At 35.5% G+C, this 26,949-nt stretch overlaps 2 protein-coding genes across 8 annotated transcripts in view; one reads left to right on the top strand and one right to left on the bottom strand.

Annotated features, from left to right (window-relative positions):
* hhla2a.1 (HERV-H LTR-associating 2a, tandem duplicate 1) overlaps positions 1-26,949 on the bottom strand; it is a 67,660-nt gene that overhangs the window by 17,452 nt on the left and 23,259 nt on the right. Inside the window, 1 exon segment of one of the 7 annotated variants that reach the window (NM_001014327.3) lies at positions 4,546-4,695. The exons of the other annotated variants lie outside the window; for them this stretch is intronic. The gene's annotated coding sequence lies outside the window, so the exon portion shown is untranslated. 7 annotated transcript variants of the gene reach the window in all.
* The window catches only part of gabrr3a (gamma-aminobutyric acid type A receptor subunit rho3a), a 41,069-nt gene continuing 25,390 nt past the window's right edge, over positions 11,271-26,949 (top strand). The window contains 2 exon segments of the mRNA NM_001128760.1: positions 11,271-11,445; positions 17,464-17,576. Coding sequence (NP_001122232.1) covers positions 11,303-11,445; positions 17,464-17,576 — 256 coding nt within the window. The 5' untranslated portion in view covers positions 11,271-11,302.

Below are 26,949 nucleotides of genomic sequence, written 5' to 3'. Positions count from 1 at the left end.
TGAACTCGGAGATATTTGAGCCCAGGGCTCCTGCCCGGTCAATAAGCATATCAAGGGATCCAAGATCAACCAGGTCTCGTTAGCTCCCCCTTTTAGCAAGGGGAGAAAAAGGAGGAGATGGGGTGGAAGGTGGGATTCTTCCAAAACGAAGATAGAGAAATAAGGAGAAAGTGATTCATTTATATTAAGCTAGGATCACTCTGATTGGATTATTACTAATTACGGATGAGTGGCCAGCAGTGCTCAATCATATCACGTGCTCCTCTCGAAATTAGTTTCTGAAACATCACTTATTGTTATCTAATTATGACTATTAAAGAATTTTACTCATTATTTACTCAAGTGGTTTGTTTATCCTCAAGAGATTCAACATCCAAACCTTTATGAGTTTCTTTCATCTGCTGAACACAAAACATCCATAGTAGGAAAACAAATAGTATGTCTATGGTTATTTCGTATACCAGTATTTATAGCTATCTAAATAATCTACCTATTAAATCAGTCTTGGCATTTTTAAATAAAGCTAAAAAATATGCAGTTGAAGTCAGAATTATTAACCCCCCCTTTGATTTTTTTTTCTTTTTTTCCCAAATTATGTTTAACAGAGCAAGGAAATGTTCACAGTATGTCTGATAATATTTTTTCTTCTGGAGAAAGTCTTATTTGTTTTAATTCAGCTAGAATAAAAGCAGTTTCTATTTTTTTTAAAACCCATTTTAAGGTCAATATTATTACCCCTTTAAGCAATTTTTTTCAGATAGTCTACAGAACAAACTATAATTATACAATAACTACCCTATTTACCCTAAACATGCCTAGGTAACCTAACAAAACTAGCTAAGCCTTTAAATGTCACTTTAAGCTGTATAGAAGTGTCTTGAAAAATATTTAGTCAAATATTATTTACTGTCATCATGGCAAAGATAAAATAAATCAGTTATTAGAAATGAGTTATTAAAACTATTATGTTTAGAAATGTGTTGAAAAAAATCTTCTCTGCATTAAGCAGAAATTAGGGAAAAAAATAAACAGGGGGGGGCCTTCAACTGTATAAACTTCGACTTCAACTGTATAAACAACAACAAAAAAAAGAACTTTTAAAATTGCTTCAGCCTTTCTGAAGTTCCCCTATTATCACCATCACCTTGCTCTTTGTTGAGTGTTTCCTAAATATAGACATGTCCGAAATGTCCTGAAACACTCTTGCACAATATGGCAAACTCTTAAACTGTGTGGAAACCTTGTGTACATACTTAGAAGTGGATTGCAGTAACCTGATGAGCAGCAAAGTTTCTTATGACATTGTTTCCTTCCTGAAAGGAGCCCTATAATACACAAGAGTCTAGTTATTCATTCATCCATTCATTTTCTTTCGTCTCAAGTCTCTCATTTATCAGAGGTTGCCACAGCAGAATGAACCGCCAACTATTCCAGCATATGTTTTACGCAGCGGATGCCCTTCCAGCCTCAATCTAGTACTGGCATTCTTTTAAAAGTCTTAGTAGAATTTCCTGGTAAAATTATTTGATTTGTTTATTTATTTATTTATTATTATTATTATTATTTTTTTAATCATCTTTTGAGGTCTACCAGGGGTGGGATGGGCGGGAGTGGGTTTTAAATTTGCACTTGTTTTTTTATTTTTATTTATTTATTATTTTTTTATATTGTTTCCTGAAAAACTAAATAAACAGTTGTTAACAAAAAAAAAAAAAAAGAAATTATCAGTATTTTTTCATGTGGTCTGTAATGTTGTGATATCTCTTGTTGCGGGTAGTGGATTTGGTTCATTGATTTTTTTAATGCTGTAAATTATTGGTCCCCAATCCCCAGACCGGTTCCAGTCCGTTGATTAAATGGTACTGGTCTGCACAGTAATTCTTTATTTTGAAAAATCTTTTATATTGAAAAATGACGGTATTTTCTTGATTACATATTGGTCACTTGAGTGCCAAAATTTAACCCACAAGCAGCAAAATGAGTAAGAAACGTTTTTGAGAAGTTTCTTTGCAAAGGGCAACAGGCCAAAGACTGTAGAATACACAAGACATGTCCCTCGAATAGTTTTGAATGGGGAAAAGAGTAACGGTAAATATGGCGAATGAAGTCACGCCTACGAGTACAGAAGCCAATCATCTATCGCTATAGAGTGACGTTTCTCCGGGAGAGGGACTCGGACCAGACGTGTGCTTTTACGACAGTTTTTGTGGTCAACAAACACACTGGAATCTCAGTGAATATTTGCTTTACAGACATAAGAAACATATCCAAAGACAGCTTGAAATCTGTATTTTAAATTAACTAATTTGACTTAGTTTAATACGTTTTTTTTTGATTTTGTAATCTGTATGAAACGAACGTGAGATACAGTCTGTCCAGTCAAATGCACATTACATGACAGCAACTACTCAAACACCCGCAGACTTGTTAACAAAGAGTCGCTGTCAAGGCCAAGTTGTGGATTACATCAGAAGACCAGAGCGATCTGACGAAGCATTATCCAGAGGATGATCATGTGTAGAACGGTCATAAATGAGGTTGGTGTCGTGATCTTGTTTCTTTTAAGTGCGCATGTGCATTAGCTTGGGCAAACTGAAAAAAAAAAACTATTTTGTTTGTTCGGACATTTAGAATTGAAACTTGTGAGACGGTTGCGGTTTCATTTTATAGGTGAGTCCTAATGTAATTATAAGCTTGGCAAACAGTTTTGGAGAATTTGATGTTTCCCTATTCGGACAGAATGCCCGAGCATACTGCCCAAGCATACTGCCCGAGAGGTGTTTCAAAGATAGCAGCCGAGTGAAATGACTTGCCTAAAAGGGACTTTAAAAAGGTCTGATGAAGGTCCCATGATCTGCCAAGGAATGCATCTGCAATCCATTTGTCAACAAATCAGGTGAATCCTGTGCAAGAAGATCTACTGCTAGATATCGCAAATGATGGCGGCCCTGTTCACATACAGTATAACATCTTTTCCATGCACAAGTTCACCATTTCCAATGGAGGCGTGCGGCTTGTGTGCACATTTTGGGAGCTACACGATCGCACCTTCTAGTCCAGAGGTGGGCAAACTACAGTCTGCAGGCCATATGCGGCCCGCTGAACACTTCTTATGCGGCCCGCAAAGAAGGTTTTAAAATGCTGCTTCTGAGTAAGGGTTTGGTTCAGAATTAGTAAATTAATGATGCAATTACAACTGAATGCCTTGTGATGGCAGTATTGCACGCGGTACAGTTAGCAAAACCAGTAGAATTAGAACACACTCTCGGATATTAAAATGCACTCGACCGTTAATGACTAAAAATGAGTCAGGCTGATCACACCGAACGCGCTTTATGCGTTAAGAGGCACCTCTTTTGAATGGTTTACTAACAGCCGCGAGGGTTTTGCTCGATATGCGTCCTGCGCTCCTCGTGTTTTTGCCGTAGCAGACTCCAGATTTTGATCTATTTGACTCTCAGATTTTTCACATTAACACACTCATAATACCATGACTTGTAATAACAAAGACTAAGATTCTTCTTCCATTTTATCACCTAGTTTTATGATTGATATAAGCATATTTATAAAAGCTCAAATGAGATTGTTGTACATCTGACTCAAATGATATAATATTTGCTGGTTAAATGTGTTAATTTTTGTCATAGAATATATTTTCCATGCATACATCCACTTTAAAAAGTTCTTTTATCAAAGAGTTGTGGTTTTATCAAGTTTTATGATAATTGTTCTGTATATTCTAAAAGCAGTGCAAATTACATTGTTGTTAATTTGACTGAATAGTAAACTTTAAGAATAATTTTTAATTTGTTAATATGAGATTGATTATGATGATTTATAAGTAAATATAAATAGCAGTGCAAATTAATTTGACTTGTAAATTTGACTTAATAATATAAAAAAAAATCAGTTTTGTGTTAGTGACATGTTTCTGTCCGATATTACATGTTCCATGCATACTGCCACTATAAAAAAAAGTTATTTTTGGAAGAATTTTACTTGAGACCCTTTACATGGTTTGCAAAACTTGATGTGGCCCTCGGTTCTAAAAAGTTTGCCCACCACTGATCTAGTCCCACTCAGTTAAAAACATCTTCATAATGCTGTGAGTGCATCATGGGTCACATGACAAGAAATGCCCGATCAGCTTCATATTCTGTATGGAATATACACATTTCAGTAGACTAATTATCTCAGACAAACACTGCAGTGCTTTTTACTTTTCTCCATAAATAAAACTTGTATCAGAGTTGCAGCAATGTTTTGTCAGCTTGTAGTCCTCTGAGACAACGGTTGATGGTCTCTACGTACACCCATCCCCCAGGGCCATGGTAAAACTTTCATGAATTGACAGGTCTGTGGTGATAAAAAGGTTGGGGACCACTGCTTTAAAAAGCCATGAGTGGTAAAAACACACGTGCTGCTGAAAAAGTAGGTGGACACTAACATGCTCAGTATTTGGCCCAGTGATTTTGTTTTGTTTTTTACATTCCACACTAAGCCCCGTTTTCCAGATGAGTGATGGTGAGAGTTCAGAGTACTTACAGACTTTGACAAGAGCATGTCACAGCAGCCATACAGGTTGCCAAAAGCCCCGGTGTGAGAGAGTGTGTGTTTTGCAGCTAGTCTGGGCTGATCTGATGTCCTCAGGCTGCAGCAGGAGTGCGGTCAGTGTTTCTCACAGCAGTGAAGCTCAGACTGCCAGCAGGAGCAAACCAGTAAATACATTCCTGCCGACTACAACCACTGCACACTAATGAGGTTTGGTTTGCAAATTCAGGCTTCAGCTATGACTGCCGACATACCATCATTTTGATCCATCTAGCTCTTTGTCTGTGTTTGTCTGTCTGTCTGTTGTTGGAGTGGACTTCAGTCTTTACGTTCATACCAGGAACGAACAAAATGTATTCTTTTCATGACTTATTACGATTATTTGAATCAGTATTTAATCTCTCACATGATGTTAATTAATAAATAAAGTTAAGCATTGCCTAATGTATGTGTTTAGTTGAAGAGTCTCTGTCTCTGTCCGTCAAATCTCTATTTTCAGGATCTACCAAGCCAGGTCAGAGGTCATGGAGAGCTCTTGAGTGGAACTGGATTCCTGATGGATTAGGAACAACTGTTTCCTGAGTTATTTGCTATTTTTATGTGTAAAATCTGTTTAAAGTAATTTCCTTTGCATGCAAGACTTTATGTAGTAGCAAGTTAAATGTCTGGATGTTGATTGTACCAGTTTTGAACCAGTTGTAATGAGACGGCTGAGAGTACAAGAAACCGCTTTGAGTATGAACCAGATTGTTCTGTGTGTGCATTATGTGTGGGTCAGCTCTACAGATCTGAAATCAGCTCTGAACAGCCTGCGGACTGTCTGACCTGCGACTCCTGTCTCCAGGCCCTATCAGGACATCTGCATACCTATTTGGAATTGTCTATCTTTGCTTTAACCATTCAGGATCTTTCTACCTTAGTTGACGCCATTTTTGGCCTTCTGTAAGACTATAATTGCTGTGTTTTTATTATTGTAACTATGCGAGTGTGAAGCCCTTCTGCCATAGAACTGCAAACTATCCTCAGTAAAATCTCTTCTTTTTTATCGAATCTCAGACTTTGAGTCTTCTCTTGATCTGACACATTAGTCAATTTGGTTTTAACTGTCAATTTCCCTTCTATTCATCTATCCGTATGCCTGTGTGATTCATGTTTGTTTATATAGCACTTTTACAATGTAGATTGTGTCAAAGCAGCTTAACATAGAAGTTCTAGTAATGGCCAGATTTCAGAGTTGAAGTTTAGTTAAGTGTGGTTTAAATTTTACTGCTGAAACACTGAAGAGCAAATATTTCTATTTATCTATTTGTCCATCCATCCATCCATCCATCCATCCATCCATCCATCCATCCATCCATCCATCAATCCATCCATCTATCTGTCTATCCATCCGTCCGTTTATCAATCTGGTTCCCACACTTTGATAAACAGCAGATTCAAGGACTTTCGATGACCTTTTAAAGCACTCATCCATAATTTTCTTGTCGGCTTAGTCCCTTTATTAAAAAACTCGCCACAGCGGAATGAACTGCCAACTTATCCAGCAAGTTTTTACGCAGCGGATGCCCTTCCAGCCGCAACCCATCTCTAGGAAACATCCGCACACACATTTACACACACACTTATACACTACGGAGAATTTAGGCTACCCAATTCACCTAGAGCACCCGAAAACCCACGCAAAGGCAAGGAGAACATGCAAACTCCACACAGAAATGCCAACTGAACCGAGGTTCGAACCAGCGACCTTCTTGCTGTGAGGCGACAGCACTACCTACTGCGCCACTGCCTCGCCCCCTTTTAAAGCACTATTACTTTTAAATCAAGCACCTTTGTAATTCATTCCTTAGCTTGTGTATAGCGCCATAAAAAGTCCTTACTGTAATTTTCACATCACTTACACTTAATATTTACACTAATCATTATCAAAACTGTAAAAAAAAAAAAATTTAACAAAGTTTTATTAATTCATGTTCAAAAAAACTTTAATAACATGTTAAATTCTATACTAGTAATATTAAATATATGTTTCTGAAATGCTGATGAAACGTGCATTATATGGCAGTGTTATTGTACAAATTTATTTATTGATTTGTAATTGATTTATAATTAAAGAATTTCTCGTTATGTTTTTTTCATTCTGTTTTTGACTATTGAGTATAATTATTTAAATAAAACCATAAACAGATTAAAATTTAATTTAAGCGCTTTTCATGTCCATGTGAATGAATCTTAAGTACCTTTAAGTACTTTCAAGGAGTGTGGGAAACCTATATCGATGTCTGTCTGTCTGTCTGTCTGTCCAATTGTCCATCTATGCTAAATAAGTTTATAAATAAATTATAATTTAATTGTTCAATTAAACATTAGTGTACATAACAGAAGTCAAAATACTTTGCTTTATTCCCAATAATCCGCTTGCTAAGTATAAAAAAAAAACTATCTGACCTAGACAAACCGTACTGACTGAACGTACTGAACACCAACAAAAAGGAATCCATCTGAAACAAAACAACAAACACAAATAAGGCGGCCTTCTGGCGCACTCACTCCTTACTATACTAGTGAACTAGTAGCGTACATCAGTTCTTATATTAGTGAACTAATGTAGGGAATAGTGAATGGGAATATAGGGAGTGGAAAAGTCAACTTGAACAAATAACTTTATATGGGTTTAACTAAAGGTATGTTAAATGATGGCAGGTGTGTACTGGCTCCTATTTTGTATGGGGTTTGTATGTTATTGCTTAATTCTTATAGCACACCATCATTATAATAGACTAGAGTGTACACACTTATGCAAACACATTATTTTAGACGTTGTTTTTTACTTCCCTCAGGCTAAAATGTTTCAGTTTGTTTTTTAATTAGGTTGTACTGGCTATAGTTTACATTAAAGGCGGATTTCTTTTAACAATATCTATCTTGGACTCATTTTTTTACATCACAGAAACCTGCCACTGCCATTTTTAAAGGTATGTGTACACTTTGATTGCAGCTCAAGATAATATAAAGAGCTTTAAAACATATTTAAGCTTTTAATCAGAATACACTTACGGCTATATGATAAACTACATATTAGGATCGAAGAAATATCGATGGCTCTCCTGCCATACAGTATCTGGCCACAAGAGGATGTTTACTGGACTTGTGTTGTTTGATCTAAAACGAGGGACCGCGATTGTGGAAATTACCCATTCGCTGTGATTGTGGGGCAGCTTTTATATCCTTCTTGTAATGATGAATGATCTCAATAGGGCAGGATGATCCTGGTTGAGTGTAAAAGAGCAGCTTTCTCCAGACTGGCTGCAGCACGTGCCCGTCTCCCTCAGATGCCATCCCTCCTCTGTGCCCTCAATCACACTCTAATCCTGGATTAGAGGAGCAGGGAACTGGATTAGAGGAACAGTGTGGGATTACTCTTTGGCTGGCTGCAATTTTATTATTGATTGTGCGCCACCGTGTTTCATCTGATATTCAGTTTGACTACTGTTTGTTTTTTCTTTTACGGACGTTCCTTCATTCTGCTAGCATCCTTTTACATCCTAAACAAACGGAATTATTATTTGTTATTAAATTATTTGTATTTTTTTTATTCAATTATAAATTTATATATATATATATATATATATATATATATATATATACATACAAAATTTAGAAATATTTTATACAGTATAAATAAATAATTGCATATTTACTAAAATTATATTTTGAGTGAAAAAAATTCATGTATTTCAACACAAAGAAGCTATTTTCTGTTTTTATTATTAGTTTCAGTCTGTTTATTTCAGTGGACTTATTGTATATTATTATGAAATAATTTTATTATACAAACTATATTTCTATGGCATATATTTATATATATATATATATTAAAATGTATTTGTATTATCAACAATCCAAACACAATCTCAAAACACCAGTGTCCATAAATGTATAATATATCACAAATATAAATCAAATAATTATATAATTTATTACTTTTATTGTTATTTTTGTTATTTATTTTTTACATTTACAGTGTTATTTAATTACTGTTAAATATATTGTTTTTATTAGCATTGATTCTTAATTGTGAAAAAGCAGAACAGTGTTTCACTAATTTTTTTATGTATATGATATTTTATCTGCACAAAATGTTAATAAATATATTTGGCAAAAACAAAAAAAAGCTTATCATTTTTTACTTTGGGAAGACCCCAGCAACATATTAACATACTAATAGTAAACTAAAATGACTACAATACAATTGTATTTTTCATATTTTGTAAAACAAATGTTATATTTTATAATGTTTCATAATATTATTTGATTCTGTGACACCCTAGTAACCCTTATACCTACAGCCTAGCAACCATATAGAATCCTCCAAGCAATCATCTCAAGAATTTGAAAAAGAATGTATATATAATTTAAATGCATTTCATACTGTATGATTAATTAATTTTGTATTATTTTATTGTGTAAAAATTCTTTATATATCTTCTACACAAATATGCTGTTTTGATATTGTCACCATTGCTAGCTATTTTCCTAAAAATCTCTTCATTTTGCATTTCCAATCTAGATAATTTCTTCTATAATTTAAATAGTATTTACTGTAATTACACGTCATTCTAACTGTTCCGGGTTAGATCCCATCCTTTTCATCTCTCCATCATCTCTTGAGCTTCTCCATGACTGTAATCCTGTGTGAAGCGAGTTAAGATCTCTCAGATCTCTCACAGATTAGCCTGATGTTGGGTCTAACAGCAGCTTGACGGTCATTTAGAAACACACACAATTACAGGAGAACCATATGCTTCATATAACCATATGTCTACTTCATTAACAGCCAGAGGGAATTAATAATGCGACTGACTAGAATGACTGACATTGAAGACTCTGTAAATACATGTAAACAGAAATAGTTCAAATACAAATAAACATTTTATGATTGAGGGCAATGCAGTGGCTCAGTAGTTAGCACTGTTGCTTCAAAGCAAGAAGGTAGCTGATTCGAGCCTCGGCTGGGTCACAAAATGTGAAAATTACTGTTGCGCTGCTCTAAAAATATAAAAAAAATCACTAGGGGTGTCACGAAATCGATCGAAATTTATGCTTAATTTCGATTATCGAATCAAAAAATAGAATCGTCGATGCTGCCACGCCCCCATGTCACGTCAGCTTGGCTTGCCAAGCGGGAAAAAACAGGCTTGTTGAAGTTCTTGTTAAACTGCAGAAGCAGGAGACCCGTCAGAACTTGAACCCTCTCCTCTTTCAATGAAGTCGCCGGTGTGTAAGCATTTTGGATTTCCAGTGAGTTATGTTGACAACGTTCGTGTTGTTGACAAAAAAAAAAAAAAACAGTTTTGCAAGCTCTGCTATGTACATATTACGTACGGTTTGTCCGATAGACAACACCAGCATTGCGATCCTCCGCCCGCCCCCGTTGCAAATCCGCTCGCGAAAAGTACACACTCAGGCCCTGTTTACACTGTCTTTGTTTTTAAATGGCATTTTAGAACGACAACGATTTGACATCCACAGTGGCGTGTAGCATTTCTGAGCAGCCCTCCTTCCTCTCTACCTCTGAAAATGCACATCACGTGACCACACAGACACAGACGCACACACAGCCATGCGCTCGAGACAGCAGGTCCAGGTAGTCAGAGGACTGCTTCAATCTTTCACTCACTTGTACTTTGTCATTTTAGCGAACACCTCAGATACTGTTGGCTGGTTCCTGTTGGTTGTGTGTCTTTTTTACCGACGCCATTATAACGACACAGATCACTGCCTATTCACGAGTCCCGCAGAAAAAGTGATTGACAGGTGGTAATTATGTGTGTATCTTGCCTTTATTCATTTACTGTATGATTTGTTTACGGGTAAAACAAAGACCATGCAGGTCAGGTAGTTTAAACGGTAGGCTACAAATAATTAATTGGTCATTAATTAATTAATTATTCATAATCGAAAATCAAATCGAATCGTGACTTTAGAATCGAAAATGTAATCGAATCGAGGATTTGGAGGATCGTGACACCCTTACAAATCACACAAAAGACATCTTGCGCCTTATTGTGCCAGTTGTATGATAGAGCCCTTATTTTATTTATGTTTTGATCCATTTACAATTAAGTTAGATTAATTGGTTTGTGTTGAGACAACATGAAGGAATTGTGTGGAACCCAGCATTTTCACAGTGCAGCATTAAAGTCAATAGTAAAAAAAAGCACAATATACGTTTTGTGCTGATGTGCATATAAGATCAGTCATATATTTCTAGATTCCTTCAGTCTGCAATGTGATGACTCTATTCTCTTCGGTGGTATTTTTATTATTCTCTATGGTTGCTTTTTTTAACCAGCGTGATAGTAGAGTTGGCTCTGCTTGTGACGCACCTCCCCTTCCCCATGGAGTTTATAGGTTACTGAAAGATTTCAGCAGCTGCATGTAAGAAGATTAGGGAGGAATTAACGTCATTTCTTTGTCATTATAGAACTAAATTGATATTTGGCTTTAATCGAGGGAGGGGGGATGAAGGGAGAGCACCATGCCGGAGTGTTAGGCAGGGAGGGAAACACAAACCAACAGCTTTACGTGAACCAATGCAGATTTGGAGCGGCACCATGTAACTTCTGCTGGATCTAAGGGTCGTGTCGGAATGGGCGACACCTGGAGACGGAAAGGATGCTTGGTAAAGAAAGCCAAAGAGTTCGACTGATCCCGCTGCGTCTCTTGGTTTCTCGCACAGGCCTTGGTCATGAACTTGGCTCTTGCGGCACTGAGGCTGATGTGCCTGGCCTGGCTGTGGCCCGTCGCATGGCTAAAAGGAAGCAACACGCAAAACCAGAGGAGGCACAAGGACGTCTATCTGGGCGAAAACACTAAGCACAAATTTGGAGGGTAAGAAAGCTACACTGTTAAGGATTTTTGGTAAATGACAGTATTTACTGTAATATGAACTGTATATAACTGTTGGACGGTTATGCAGTATGTTACTGTATTTTAAAGTTGCATTGTGAAAATTACTGAATAGTTTACAGAGGAAATATGCATATATATCTCTTTACCCTCTGATATTGCAGAATCGCTGAATATTTTTAAATCATCACTTAAAACATACTTTTTAGGAGAGCTTTTATTTGATTATCAGATTTATTATTACTATTATTATTATTTATAATTATTTTTATTGCATTTTTTTATTTGCATTTATCCTCAAGAGTATGAATATTAGAGCTGCACAATATGTTGTTTTAGCATTGATACCACAATGTGTGTGTCTGCATTAGTCACATCACAGGACATGCAACAGGGCTTGAAATTAACTTTTTTACTTGGTAGCACAAGTGCTCCCACCTTTAAATATTTAGGAGCACTGGGAAAAATTTAGGAGCACCAGAAAAAAATTAGGAGCACCCACCAAAAATGAATGAGCACCACTGCAAATATAAGGGGCTTATTGTATTTGAAAACAACATAGATTAGGACTAACAAAAAACAGAAACAAATATCTAATTAATGCTGTGATGACTTAATATTTGTGCAATAATTCCAAAATGAATTTCTAATAAATATAAAATATTATCGATGACGATGATGTCAATAATACTAACAATGAATTATATTTCTCATGATCATGCTGCCCTGAATGTGTTCGAGTGTGAGATATCTGCCATACAAAGTCATACTGTTACTTTATGAAAAAAAATGGTTTGCATCAAACACAAATGAAGCATTGCAGTAAAAAATACTATTGTTTTTATATGCAAGTCAATATAATAAATCCTATTTCTGAACAAATGAAAGTTTATAATAAACCATTCAATTTAAGGCTGAAAGCTGCAAAGCAGTCATCAGTAATTAAATGGAAAGATAATATACATGTCAAGAAAGAATGGACAAAAGAAAGGAAGAAATGTCTCACTTTTAAAAGTTTTGGTTTCGGTTTGTGTCATTTTAATGATCAATCTCGATATGCGCGGAGTTTCATTTTTCTGTGTTTGTTAAAAACAGCAGGCAAGTCAGCCGAACCAATATATGAGGGGGGCAGAGCAGGATTCTCCCGATGATCACTGGCGCAATACTGTTCTTTGTTATAAGCGCATCAGTTTAAACTTAGTAAAGGCGAGCTTCTTTGGCGATGGTGTGTACAGTGTTAAAGCTTACATTTAGCGAGCATTTGCACTAAACAGGCAGTGAATGCAATGAGCGTCGAGATTCTGTGTACTTTTCACTCTTCAGTCGTTTGCATTCCCCACAGTCACGAAAGCTCCCTGTAATCTGACAGCAGAAAGTCTTGAGTGATTGACAGCTAATATGTACCAATATAGCGGCAGGGAAGACTGATTAGCACATTTAAAAAAAATTTTTAAAAAAAGGTCGCACTACAACCATTATATGCAGGCGCACAAATGCTCCCAAATATACAGGATTGGTCATTTATATAGATACACCTTAATAAAACATATTGGAAATTTCACAAGAAAACCAATGGTGTGCTTGGTTTTAAACGTAACTTTATTCTTTCATGAGTTATTTAAAAGCCCCCTCACCTATACTAATGTGCCACAAACAGGACGTTAATATCACCAACCATTCCCATTTTATTCTACATAAATGGCCTACCCAGTATTATGAGGTCACATAGCTTAAATTTTGGGCGCATATGTGACCAAAATGGTTGCAGTTTCGAGCCCGGTGTAAGGTAAGGTAAAAATTCAGAATAGCAGAGTAATTCTAAATGTATATTTTTGTTATTAAGATTTTAAAAAAAGGTTTGATTTGTCTGAAAACAGCACATGCTTAAAAAACAATGAAAATATTTTAAAATTCTGCCAATATATGGCATCTGAGTTATGGTGGCATTCATTTAAAACATTAGTTGTGATGCATTCATTCAATCATTTATTCATTTTCTTTTCGGCTTAGTCCCTTTATTAATTAGTGGTTGCACCAGCGGAATGAACCGCCAACGTATCCAGCATGTTTTACACAGTGGATGCCATTCCAGTTGCAACCCATCACTGGGAAACACCCATACACTCTCATTTACACACATACACTAAGGCAAATTTAGCCTACCCAATTCACCTATAGCGCATGTGTTTGGTCTGTGGGGGAAACCGAAGCTACCGAAGGAAACCCACGCCAACCCAATGAAAACATGCAAACTCCACAAAGAAATGCCATCTGACCCAGCCGGGACTCGAACCGTTCTTGTTGTGAGGTGATTGTGCTACCCACTGCGCCACCGTGACACCTGTTGTGATAGATATATTCTTTCAATTTTACGTGTTAATGTTCATAATTAAAAGTTCCTGTTTGTTGCAAATTTAAAGAATTATGAGTAAAATCTATTGTCTGTGTATTGAGATTATTAGGGCGACACAGTGGCTCAATAGTTAGCATTGTTGCCTCACAGCAAGAAGGTCGCTGGTTCGAGTCCCAGCTGGGCCAGGTGGCGTTTCTGTGTGGAGTTTGCATGTTCTCCCCGTGTGCGCGTGGGTTTCCTCCGAGTGCTTCGGTTTCCCCCACAGTCCAAAGACATGCTCTATAGATGAAGTAAATAAACTAAATTGGTCCTAGTGTATGTGTGTGAACGCGAGAGTGTATGGGTGTTTCCCAGTACTGGGTTGCGGCTGGATGGGCATTCGCAGAGTAAAACATATGCTAGATACATTGGCGGTTCATTACGCTGTGGAAACTCCTGATAAATACAAGGGAATGTAAGCCAAAGAAAAAATAAATAAATGAATGAATTTGTAAAAAGTAGTTTAAATACGATTGTAGTGATTTAACTAGTATTTAGTAGTCAAGTGCTTTTTAAAGTAACTAACACATTACTGCCTATGAGCAGGGCCAGACGGAATCTATGGACATTTTTTGCTATTTCTGCAGAGAATTTTGGTAAAATCTGCGGATTTTTGCGGAATTATTTCGGGAGTATCATAACTAAAACCTTATTATATGAACTAAAAAGTAACACCTTTTTAACTTTTATTTAATGTTTAAAATGCAAATCCAATTAGATTCACTTCATTTGGTAAACAAAGCAAATCTCTCACATAATATCTCAACTAAAAGACAGAAAATATTACTTAACAAACTGTGTTGTACACAAATCAGATGAACATAAGTCAATAATATTACTGTAATTAATTAAAAAACTAAATACATTTAGATTTACACATTAACTCAAGTAAATAAACAGAATTAATGATGGGCTAAAAATCTGCGGAAATCTGCAGAAAATATGCGGAAAATCTGCAGAATTCTGCGCAGTGGCCTGTGTGGGCCAACCTATGAGCAATTTTAACTTTAAAATTGCTGGTAAACTGTAAAAAGTATAAAAGCTGAAGCAGTATATTCTGTACTTCATTAATCTTACAGTGTACTTGCATGCTCATTTCATCTTCAACCTCACTTTGTTTAATATCAATCACCTCTATTTGGTTTAATTAAAGTCTCGTGTCGGTCTGTTTACACTCTCGGTTGTATTTAGTGTGGTTTCGTCCCTGTGGGTTGATGTGTATAAGGGTTTATTTGAAGCACTTTGTTTTGACCTGCACTTTGGGGGTTGTTGGATTGTGTGCTGTCTGAGGGTATAATTAATTGTGGATAAAGAGACTCTGTAATTAGAGCTCATGGTTGAGCTGGCTATGTGAGGTAAAAACAAAAACAACACTGGCTAGTAATTTAGTCTTTTTGTACTAAAGCCCAGAATTAAGTCATTCTCAGGTAACCATGTCATGGCAGGAACATCTTTCTTGAACTGCATTAATTAATAGATGTATAATAAATAGAAACATACATCTTCAATGCGGTATATTATTAAAGAACATTATATTTAGCATATTATTGAAGTATATTATATTCAGTACATTATTAAAGAATATTATATTTAGTATATTATATATATATATATATATATATATATATATATATATATATATATAAATATATATATATATATATATATATATATATATATATATATATATATATATATATATAGTACATTATTAAAGAACATTCTATTTACTATATTATTAAAGTATATATTATATCTAGTATATTATAAAAGTATATTATATTTAGTATATTAATAAAGTATATATTAAATTTACTATATTATTAAAGTATATTTTATTTACTATATTATTAAAATATATTATATTTACTATATTATTAAAGTATATTATTAAAATATATTATATTCAGTACATTATTAAAGAATATTATATTTAGTATATTCATTTATTCATTTTCTTGCCGGCTTAGTTCCTTTATTAATCCGGGGTCGCCACAGCGGAATGAACCGCCAACTTATACAGCAATGTTTTACGCAGCGAATGCCTTTCCAGCCGCAACCCATCTCTAGGAAACATCCACACACACATTCACACACACACTCATACACTACGGACAATTTAGCCTACCCAACTGTGGGGGAAACCGGAGCACCCGGAAACCCATGCGAATGCAGGGAGAACATGCAAACTCCACACAGAAATGCCAACTGAGCCGAGGCTCGAACCAGCGACCCAGCGACCTTCTTGCTGTGAAGCGACAGCACTACCTACTGCGCCACTGCTTACTATATTATATTTAGTATATTAATAAAGAATATTTTATATTTAGTATATTATTAAAGTATATTATATTTACTATATTATTAAAGTATATTATTAAAGTATATTGTATTTACTATATTATTAAAGTATATTATATTTACTATATTATTAAAGTATATTATATTTACTATATTATCAAAATATATTATATTTACTATATTATTAAAGTATATTAAATTTACTCTATTATTAAAGTTTATTATATTTACAATATTATTAAAGTATATTATATTTACTATATTATTAAAGTATATTATATTTACTAAAGTATATTATATTTATTATATTATTAAAGTATATTATGGTTGCATATGATTTGTTTTATTGTCACTAATTCAATATCAATATGGTTGGACATAATTAGGAGTTAAACATAGAAAATGTTATATATAAAATATTGAATTAGCATCTCTGAAACTACTTTAATGTAGAAGAAAATCTATTAAACTAATCAAATCTGATTTTTGCTCACTGATGAAAACCATATTGCTGTATTGCATGTAAAACAAACTCATGAATGCAAGTGAAGTTATAAATTGAGGAGATATTTATCTGTTCTGCTTTAAAAGATCTTTAATTTACTTGAAATTAATAAATAACTGTTGCTTTCTGGACTGCTGCATTCTTAAAGAAAGTTATTATTTCTGAACAGCTCTCTTTAACCCTTTAACTACTCTTTAACCCTTTAACTACTTTAAAAAAAATGTTTGGATTGCATTTCTTAACTCCCAATGTCACTAGTTAACACACTCAATGCATTTTTCTTCAAAACATCCTATAATTTCTAAAATATCAGCCTTTAACAAATTGTTGATATGTCCATTTATGGTAAAAGTTCTGAAATTAATACACATTTACTACGAAAAATATGAAAATATGAAATGTAAGACCAATTTATTTTAAAACAATCAAAATAAATCATTTTGAACAGTAAATCATCCTTATTTTTTAAGTATGCCATAAAATATTTCAGATTCTCATTTAACATGCTTTCTTGTGTTTTTTTTTTTCCACGATAAAACCAAAATCAAGTGTAGTAATGCAACAGGATTATGTTTGATTGATTTTTTGTAAACCAACAATGCTGTGTGTGTAAACCATTATTTAAATCAGTCAATCTTTAAATTACTTTAACAGTCAATATTTAAAACAGTAAAAACATGGTCAACCATTTGGTAGGCAGTTAAAGGGTTTTAATTAGCGCTGGTTATTTACCCATTGTATTATTGCTTTTGTGCATCACATCATAAAACTAAAACCTCTCTATTTTTTTTCTTTCAAACAGACGAATAGACTTTAAAACTAAGAAGTCTGACAGCACCAAATCTCTGCTGATTAAATCAGAGCAGCTCTTGAGGATCGAAGATCACGACTTCGCCATGAGGCCTGGTTTTGGAGGTGAGGGAATCCTGTCCTTTTAAAAGCCACTAATGAATTCATTTTCATAGTTTTTATTGTTTCTATATGTATGCTAGAATTCATGTTATCTTGGTGTCTTTGGTTGATGTCAATGACATTTTACTGAGCATGAAAACTCATTCAAGCGCACTTGGCACAAGAACATGTCGTGACATACAACAGCACTAATACAGAGGCACTATGAGGACAGATGGGACAATGTCAGGCGGCGGAGATAAGGGAGAAAAACAATGATGTGATTACCCAAAAAAAGAAAATCTCCTGATGGGAATCGTGATGCATTTTTTCAGATGGAAATCATCAACCTCACACACTATGACAGCAATTTTAATGATCACTTTTATATAAGTAGCAAGAAATTAAAACAGATAGATAGATGGACAGACGGTCGGATGGATGGGCAGGCGGACGGACAAATAGAGAAATGGATGGATTGGTAGTTGGATGCATAGATGGATAGACAAATTGATGGACAAGGACAGACAGATGAATATATTGATAAGTAGATTGATAATCAGGTGGTTGGATAGTTGGAGAGACAGATAAGTCTCTGGATAGACAAATGATTGATGAAAAGAAAAATGTGTAGACAGACATTTTCATAGACAGAAAGATAGATTGAGCAATAGACAAGTGGACAGATGGATGAATTTATGGATGGATGGATGCATGGATGCATCTATGGATGGATAAATGGATGGATAGATCTACAGATGCATGGATGGATGGATGAATGGATGAATCTACAAATGGATGGATGGATGGATGGATGGATGGATGGATGAATCTATAGACGGCTGGATGGATGGATGGATCTACGAATGGATGAATTTATGGATCGATCGTTGGATCGATCAATCGACGGATGAATAGATCGATCGATTGACGAATAGATGGATGATGGATGGATGAATGGATGGATAGATCTAAAGATGGATGGATGTATTTACAAATGGATGGATGGATGGATGGATCTACGGAAGGATGGATGGATAGATAGATAGATAGATAGATAGATAGATAGATAGATAGATAGATAGATAGATAGATAGATAGATAGATAGATAGATAGATAGATAGATAGATAGATAGATAGATAGATAGATAGATAGATAGATAGATCTACGGATGGATGGATGGATGGATGGATGGATGGATGGATGGATGGTGGATCTACGGATGGATGGATGTATCTACAAATGGATGGATGGATGGATCTACGGAAAAATGAATGGAGGGATGAATCTATGGATGGATGGATGGATGGATGGTGGATCTACGGATGGTGGATCTATGGATGGATGGTGGATCTACTGATGGATGGATGGATCTACGGATGGATGAATGTACGGATGGATGAATCTACGGATCGACAGATGGATCGATCAATCGACGGACGAATGAATCAATCGATCAGCAGAAGGATGGACGGATCTACAAATGGATGGCTAGATGGATGACTCTACAGAAAAATGGATGGATCTATGAATGAATGGATGGATCTACGAATGGATGGATCTACAAATGGATGAATCTACAGATGGATCAATTAATCGACAGATGAATGGATGGATCAATTGACGAATGGATGGATGGATCTAAAGATTGATGGATCTACGAAAAGTTGCATGGATGGACAGACGGATGGATCTAAGAATGAATATAACTATAGATAGATTTATGGATGGATGATGGATCTACGGATGGATGGATCTATAGATGGATAAATGTACAGATGGATGAATCTACGAATTGACGGATGGATCGATCAATCAACGGATGAATGGATCAATTGATTGGCAGATGGATGGACAGATCTACAAATGATGGATAGATGATAGATCCACGGATGAAGGGATCTAAAGATGGATGGATGTATCTATGGATGGATGGATTTACAGATGGATGAATCTTTGAACAGATAGATGAATGGATCTATGGCTGGATGGACAGACAAATGTATAGATTGTTTGCTTGGCAGATGGAATAGATGAAAATAGGTGGAAAAAAATAAGTAGATGGACAGACAGCGAGACAGACAGACAGACGCATGGGTGAATGGACAGTCAAGACTAATGATTGGCAGATAGCTGGACAAAAAGGAAAATTACAGGACTGACAAATAGAGTGAAGGAATGTAGAATTGTAGATGGACAGACAGATTTATGGACGGACGGAATGCACTTTCTGAATGCACTTTAAGCTTCTTATTTCATATAAAACATGCTGTGCCAATATCTGTTGTCTATTGGGGGATAACTCAGAGAAGGGGGTTAACTACTGGCCTCTGCCTCTGACTGAACTCATGATCGAGAGCTTTAAAAGTCACAGCAGGCCAAATGACCAGAATGTGACTCGGAGATTGTCAAAAATGTAGGTTAGAATGTCATACGTTGTGTGTCCGAATCAGGGGAGAGAAAAAAAAAACACTCTGACCCAGATTAGTAGTAGTGCCAAGCGGACAATAGACTGAGGACAGATGTGTTTTATGCACAGTAATCTGGATTATAATCCCACTCTGTCTCTGAGAATGCCTGAGAATATAGCTAAATCTTACAGGCTAAACAAAGGTTGCAGTTTTAGAATAAGGACAGAGTGGAGCAGCCGTTTGTTCAATCAAATAATCTGCTGGTATATTTGTGATTTGGGGTCCATTTAGGTAATGTTTGTGTAATGCATTTTAGAAGAAATACACTTGGGTATACTCACAAAAAATTAATTGTTTGATAAATGGCTGGTAGTTGGTATTACTACACAAATGCTAGCATGCTTGCATGTTCTGGATGATTGTTTTAAGATGGTGCTATGTATAGTGCTCAGCATGTACGAGTACACACCATTTTGAACATTCAAATTAATATTTTCATCCATTTCTCTGTGAATATGGTTAATAAATATAGGTACATCTGAACAAGACAGATTTTTAAACAGATATGTTTATTTCACAGAACATCTTTAGAAATGGAAAGATCATACATTTAAATTCACGCAAAATATTGCAAAAAAAAAAACAACCTACAAAATCACAACAAAATTGTATTTATTTTTTGTTTCTCTTGATTTCTGCTGTTTTTGAACATTTTATTTGGTATTTTTCCTTAATATTAATTTGAGCTAATAATATTTGAACCATTATTTTAAATTATTTTGTTAGATTCGCTCCAGATTTGGCTTTAGCACTGACTTAACTAATGTATATGCACAAATCTAATATTGTAAAGCACCCAATGCAAAATATTTATTTTATATAGAGAGATTTGTGAGGAGTGTACCCTTATATGCTGAGCACTGTAGGTTACTATACAGTGGATTGGGTAGACAGGGTATGCTGGATGGTTGTGTGATGGAAATTTTTTATATTGATGATCATATATTGATGACTGACAATTATATATATATATATATTGATGATTGGTTGAGGTTTAGGATCAAATGCATTATAATCATTACTGGTTGTTTAAGAGGTAAGGAGCGGTTTCTTATCTAAACATTGTAACATAGTCTTAACAAATGAGTGAGCTCATCCTTGGGATCATTTTCCTCACAGAGACAGACTGATCATACTCAGAACATTTTAAGCAATTAAAAGACAAACTTTGTTTGACTTTATTCTATTTTAGTCTTCACATTAAAATATATTTCTTGTGAACAGGAAGAATATAATTTGGCTTTACAGTTGCAAGGTGCTATTTGTTTGTCACATTATTCTGAGTTTATAGTGATCTTGGTGGTTCATATGGTTTCCCTTGTACAGATATATTAATTCTGAGCTAAAATGTTGGGTAAAATGGAAATTTTGAGGCCCAATCCCAATTCTATCTTTGTACTCCTATCCCTTCCTTTGACCCTTGAAACAGAGTGTGAATGGGAAGGGCTTCAACTTTTACCCCTTAAAAATGGGACACCACTACAGCACCTGCACACGTCATCATATGTCATCACGATCTCTTACTACAAATGAGATTGACATTTGCAACTAGGGATAATTAATATATAATTAATAAACTATATTATATTGAATCACTATAAAATTTATGTCAATAACAATAAAATGCTCTGGACTTTTTTGCTATATATCTTAAAGCCAATGACACAGCAAAAATGTGCAACAATGGGAATTTAAAAGTGTGTTTATATTAGAGATGTACCAAATTTTTGGCCACCGAAAATTAATTGGCTGAAACTTTTATGTCATTTAGTGGACCCTCTAGTTTTTGTAGCTTCGGTCATTGTTGGGGTACTCTTTTAATTCTGGAAGCATGAACAACTTATTTTGAAATATATATTATTATCGTTCAATATGGAAAATAGTTAACGGGATTGCATTTTTGCCATCTCGCCCAGCCCTGATTGCAACTGCTGTAGTTATTCCAGTTGCGTTATGTTTTGGTATTTATCTTCAGGAAATCACTGAAGGCATTGATATCATGTTATCATAATGATATAATGTGGCAATAAGATCATAACTGTACTGTGCATTTACACAGTGGCCATATTTATCTAGGTAAACACATGACAGAACATCATAGCACACACTGTAAAAAGCTCATTCCCAGACACTAGACCTCACTGACAAGGTATTCCAGTGTCAGATGTGAAAGTATGTTGTGGGACTACTGTACAGGAGTTATTATTAGGGATTAGAGATAGTGAAATTTAGCAGGTTTTTTTTTTTTTTTTTTTAAAGCATGACGTAAAACACGAGCGCCGTTATTAATATATTAGAACATGTGCTTGTTAGTTGTAAAAATTTGTAATAATGACAAAAAATACTAATTTGTGTATCTCTTAATTTCTGTGTGCAGCCATGTTTCCATTGTAGATGTATTTTGGTATCCTTTGGTTCCGAGTGTGGTCTTAAAAAAAATCTCAGTTTCAAGGGCTATCTAGCTCTTCCTCTAAGCCCTACGCCTTTAGGTTAAAGATAACTTGGACTGGTAAGGGTAGAAGGGTAAGCTAAGGGGTAGAATTGGGATTGGGCCTAAATGTAACAGCTTGATTTTACATAAAATAAAAACCAATTGCTATAAGTTTTAAGTAGTTCATTATTTTTTTTATTAACAACGTTTAAATCCACTTTGCATGGGTGACTTATTAGTAACCAAATGTGAGTGCTCAACTCAGTTTGACTTCCTTCTAAAACACTAAGAACTGCATTGGTTGTAAGATATTAATGTGTAAAATGTATAAGAACCCAACACTGATGCCCACAATGGTGACTTCAAAAAGCATCAGTTTAATCAATTTAATTTACCAAGTCATATATAATATTTGGTACAAAAATCAGCAGTATTGGCAGTTCAGCAAAATTAAAAAAAATTTCAAGTATCTTTTGTAGAGATATAAAACTGTAAAAGTAGTAGAAATCATTGAACTATTGCTCTACCTAAGAAAGTCATTGTCTTGACTAAATTGTACAAATACATTTATCTTCACTAAGATTTAAAAAATGACAAAAGCCGCTAGATTTCATGAATAATTTGAACATAATGAAAACAAGTGATCTTATTAGTTTTTATAAATGTAAGTGGATTGAACATAAAAAAGTTGTTCCAAAAAAAAAAACTTAAGAATTGTGTTGTTTCAGCTCAATTTAAATAAGTAGTTTGAACAAACATTATTTTTTGAGTGCAAGTCAACTAAAAAAATTGTAAACACGGCTGTTTAATTTTACAGCATATTGTTAATCATTGTACTGAATTTTTAATATAGAACTTGAAAGAAAAACATGGTACATGTCCAAAAAGGTACTGTGGTACTTTTGTTGTTGTCGTTTTTTTCTGCTAATCCCTACACATGAACACAGAGATTGAGTTTTATTTTAGTCCAGATTAGGAGAACATCATTCGTGCTGCTGGTGGTCATGTGCTGCGAGTTAGGTCTTTGGTTGAGGGAGCTTTAATATCTCTTTTCAGATTTTAATTTGGGTGATGATGCCATTGTGTGAGCGTTTTGACACTTTGGTACTCGCTTCTTAATGTTTTATGCAAATATACAACTTTAACAACCAAGCTGTTCAGCTAAAGGTCTGGAAAGAGAAGACAATGTGTATTTCCTCTATTTACTAACATAACAAAACCCTCTATTACACTTCCACCAAACCGATATACTGTGGATTTCTGTAACAACTTAGCTTCATTTTTCTTTTCAAAAATTGAACACATTTATTAGCAAATTCTGTCCACTTCTGTTTTGAATCCATCTGTCCAAGTCATATTCACCCCTTCTCATTCATTCTTAGAATTTGTTTTACCCTCAGTAACTGAAGTATATAGTCTTATTCATAAATCCAAACCATCTACCTGCATGTTAGACCCCGTACCTACTACTCTTGTAAAGGCCATACTCCCTTACCTGTCTCCTCTTATAACTGACATTATTCACTCCTCTCTCACCACTGGTATTGTTCCTTCCCCTCTCAAAGTTGCTGCTGTTGCTACAATTTTAAAGAAACCTGGTTTAGATCCCAATAACCTAAATAACTTTCGTCCTATTTCCGACCTTCCATTCATCTCTAAAATTCTTGAAAAAACTGTCGATGCTCAACTTCACACTCATCTTTCCTGTAATAACTTATACGAACAATTCCAGTCTGGTTTTCGCCCAATAGCACTGAAACAGCTCTACTCAAAATCATTAATGACCTCCTCCTAGCAGCTGACTCCGGTTCACTATCCATTCTTCTTCTACTTGATCTAAGTGTGGCTTTCGACACAATATCACATAATATTCTTCTGGACAGGCTTGCTTCAATTGGCATTGGTAACACACCTCTCAGCTGGTTTCATTCTTGCACCTCTCAGGTCGCACTCAGTTCATTCAATTAAAGTCTTTCACCTTGTCATCTGTCCCCGTCACTACCAGCAAAGAGCTTAGAATGACCAAGAGGCGACACTCTAGTGTAATTTGGGAAAAAGCCACTAGAGGGCGCGGAGGCCATTATGCAAGGAAAACTCCAAAAGAGGCGAGGCAGTGGCGCAGTAGGTAGTGCTGTCGCCTCACAGCAAGAAGGTCGCTGGTTCGAACCTCGGCTCAGTTGGTGTTTCTGTGTGGAGTTTGCATGTTCTCCCTGCCTTCGCGTGGGTTTCCCCCGGGTGCTACGGTTTTCCCCCACAGTCCAAAGACATGTGGTACAGGTGAATTGTAGGCTAAATTGTGTATGTAAAGTGTATGTAAAGTGTATGAGTGTGTGTGTGAATGTGTGTGTGGATGTTTCCCAGAGATGGGTTGCAGCTGGAAGGGCATCCGCGGCGTAAAAACTTGCAAGATAAGTTGGCGGTTCATTCCGCTGTGGCGACACTGGATTAATAAAGGGACTAAGCCGACAAGAAAATGAATGAATGAACGAACTCCAAAAGAACAACAGCATATTAGACGTTTGTAAAATAAACTATTAAAAGTGCTGATGATTATGATAACAAATGTTGTATTGTCATCTTTCAGGTTGTATCTCGGCTTTAATGCGCTTTTTAAATAAATAAATAAAAAACAAAGCAGCAGCTTGCCATCGCGACAGTAAAGAGATCCTATAGACGGCCGATCCCTTTCACTCCAAAATGGCGGAATCCGGGGCTGTTGCAATGGAACGTTCTATTAAGTGTCGCCTCTTGGTCATTCTAAGCTCTTTGCTACCGGTGTCCCCCAGGGATCAGTTTTGGGTCCCCTGCTATTTATCATCTATGTTCTTCCACTTGGTTATATTTTCCGCAAACACCAAATCCAATTTCATTGCTAAGCAAATGACACCCAGCTCTACCTATCAACCAAACCCAACCACAAACTCCCACCTTCATCCCTTACTAATTTCTTTGCAGACATCAAATCCTGATTCACCTCAAACTTCCTGAGATTAAATGACAATGAAACTGAACTTCTCCTTATCGATCCACTTTAAATAAATCACATAGCTTTTTCATTCCCACTGAGGATTCTGTCATTAACCCCTCCCTTCAGGTTAAGTGTCTGCGGGTCTTCTTTGACAGCACCCTTTCATTCACTGCACATGTTAATAATGTCACCCGGTCCGCTTATTTCCGCCATCGAAATATACATCGTTTGCGTCCCTACCTCACACCTCATTAATCTACCATTCTTGTTCATAGTTAAGTCACATCACGTTTAGATTACTGTGATTCCCTTCTGTTTGGCCTCCCTAAAAAAAACTCTTCATAAATTACAACTGGTACAAAACGCTGCAGCCCGTATTATCACAAAAACCCCCTCTGTCTGTCACATCACCCATTCTACAACAGCTTCACTGGCTTCCCATGTTTTTCAGAATTAGAAAATACTTCTTCTCACTTTTAAAGCCATCCACAATCTCACTCCTCCATACCTTGCTAATCTTGTTCATATCGCCACACCTTCTCGAACACTCAGGTCTTCTTCTTCCATTCACCCTCACTGTTCCCCCAGTCCACCTTGTCACCATGGGGAGCAGATCATTGAGCCACTCTGTTCCTCAGCTTTGGAATTCACTTCCTCCTGATCTCTGTAATTTAGACTCTATTTAGCAATTTAAATCCAAACTCAAAACAAATCTGTTTGAAATAGCCTATTTTCTTTGACCCGATTGTATTTTATTCTATTGTTTATATTGTGTTTTTATTTGAACTGATTGTTCTAGCTGTCCTGTACGGTGGCCTTGAGTGTCATGAAAGGCGCCTTTAAATAAAATGCATTATTATTATTATTATTGTTATTATTATTATTATTATTATTAGAGCTTTGAAGTTTCTCAAAAAAGCTTTGTTAGGCAAGAGTAAAATATGTGGTGAAATCTGATTTACAGATGTTTTCAGTAATGATGATTCTAGCAGATTGGAATCAGACACATCTTCTGATCTGTTCTCTTGAGAAAATGAGACAAGGCAGATGCTCTCCATGTGTCTTTGTTTAATTTAATGCAGCTGTTGAATGTCTGCAGATTAACGTGTTTACACTTTGATGCAAAAGAGGATTCAAAGCAGAATGCTTAATGCTGATAGACGCAACTATGAGCATTTCATTTCTTCCACTTTGTTAGGACAAAGCAAACTGCATATAGTCCTTCTCTCACAAATATTTACTCATCTGATTTGCTTAAAGCCTCCACTGACGAGCTGCAGATGTAAACGGGTGGTGATTTGATTGTTACTAACAGAGTTGATCTTGGTGAAATTAATGATTCTTTTGAATTTGGACAACAGAAATATGTTTGTGGTGAGATTTTTGATGTTTCGGGACATGTTGTTTTTAAATACCACTGAAAAAACTAATATCGTGCAGTTTTAAGCAGGCATTGACAATTGAACATGTAAAAAAATCAATGAATACTTAAATGAAGTCAGAATTATTAGCCCCCTTCAATTTT

Source organism: Danio rerio, chromosome 10, assembly GCF_052040795.2.
Source record: "Danio rerio strain M-AB ecotype USA chromosome 10, GRCz13ab, whole genome shotgun sequence".
NCBI classification, from domain to species: Eukaryota; Metazoa; Chordata; class Actinopteri; order Cypriniformes; family Danionidae; genus Danio; species Danio rerio.
The sequence above is the reverse complement of the archived record's forward strand: the minus strand, read 5'-3'. Positions and strand labels throughout refer to the sequence as shown.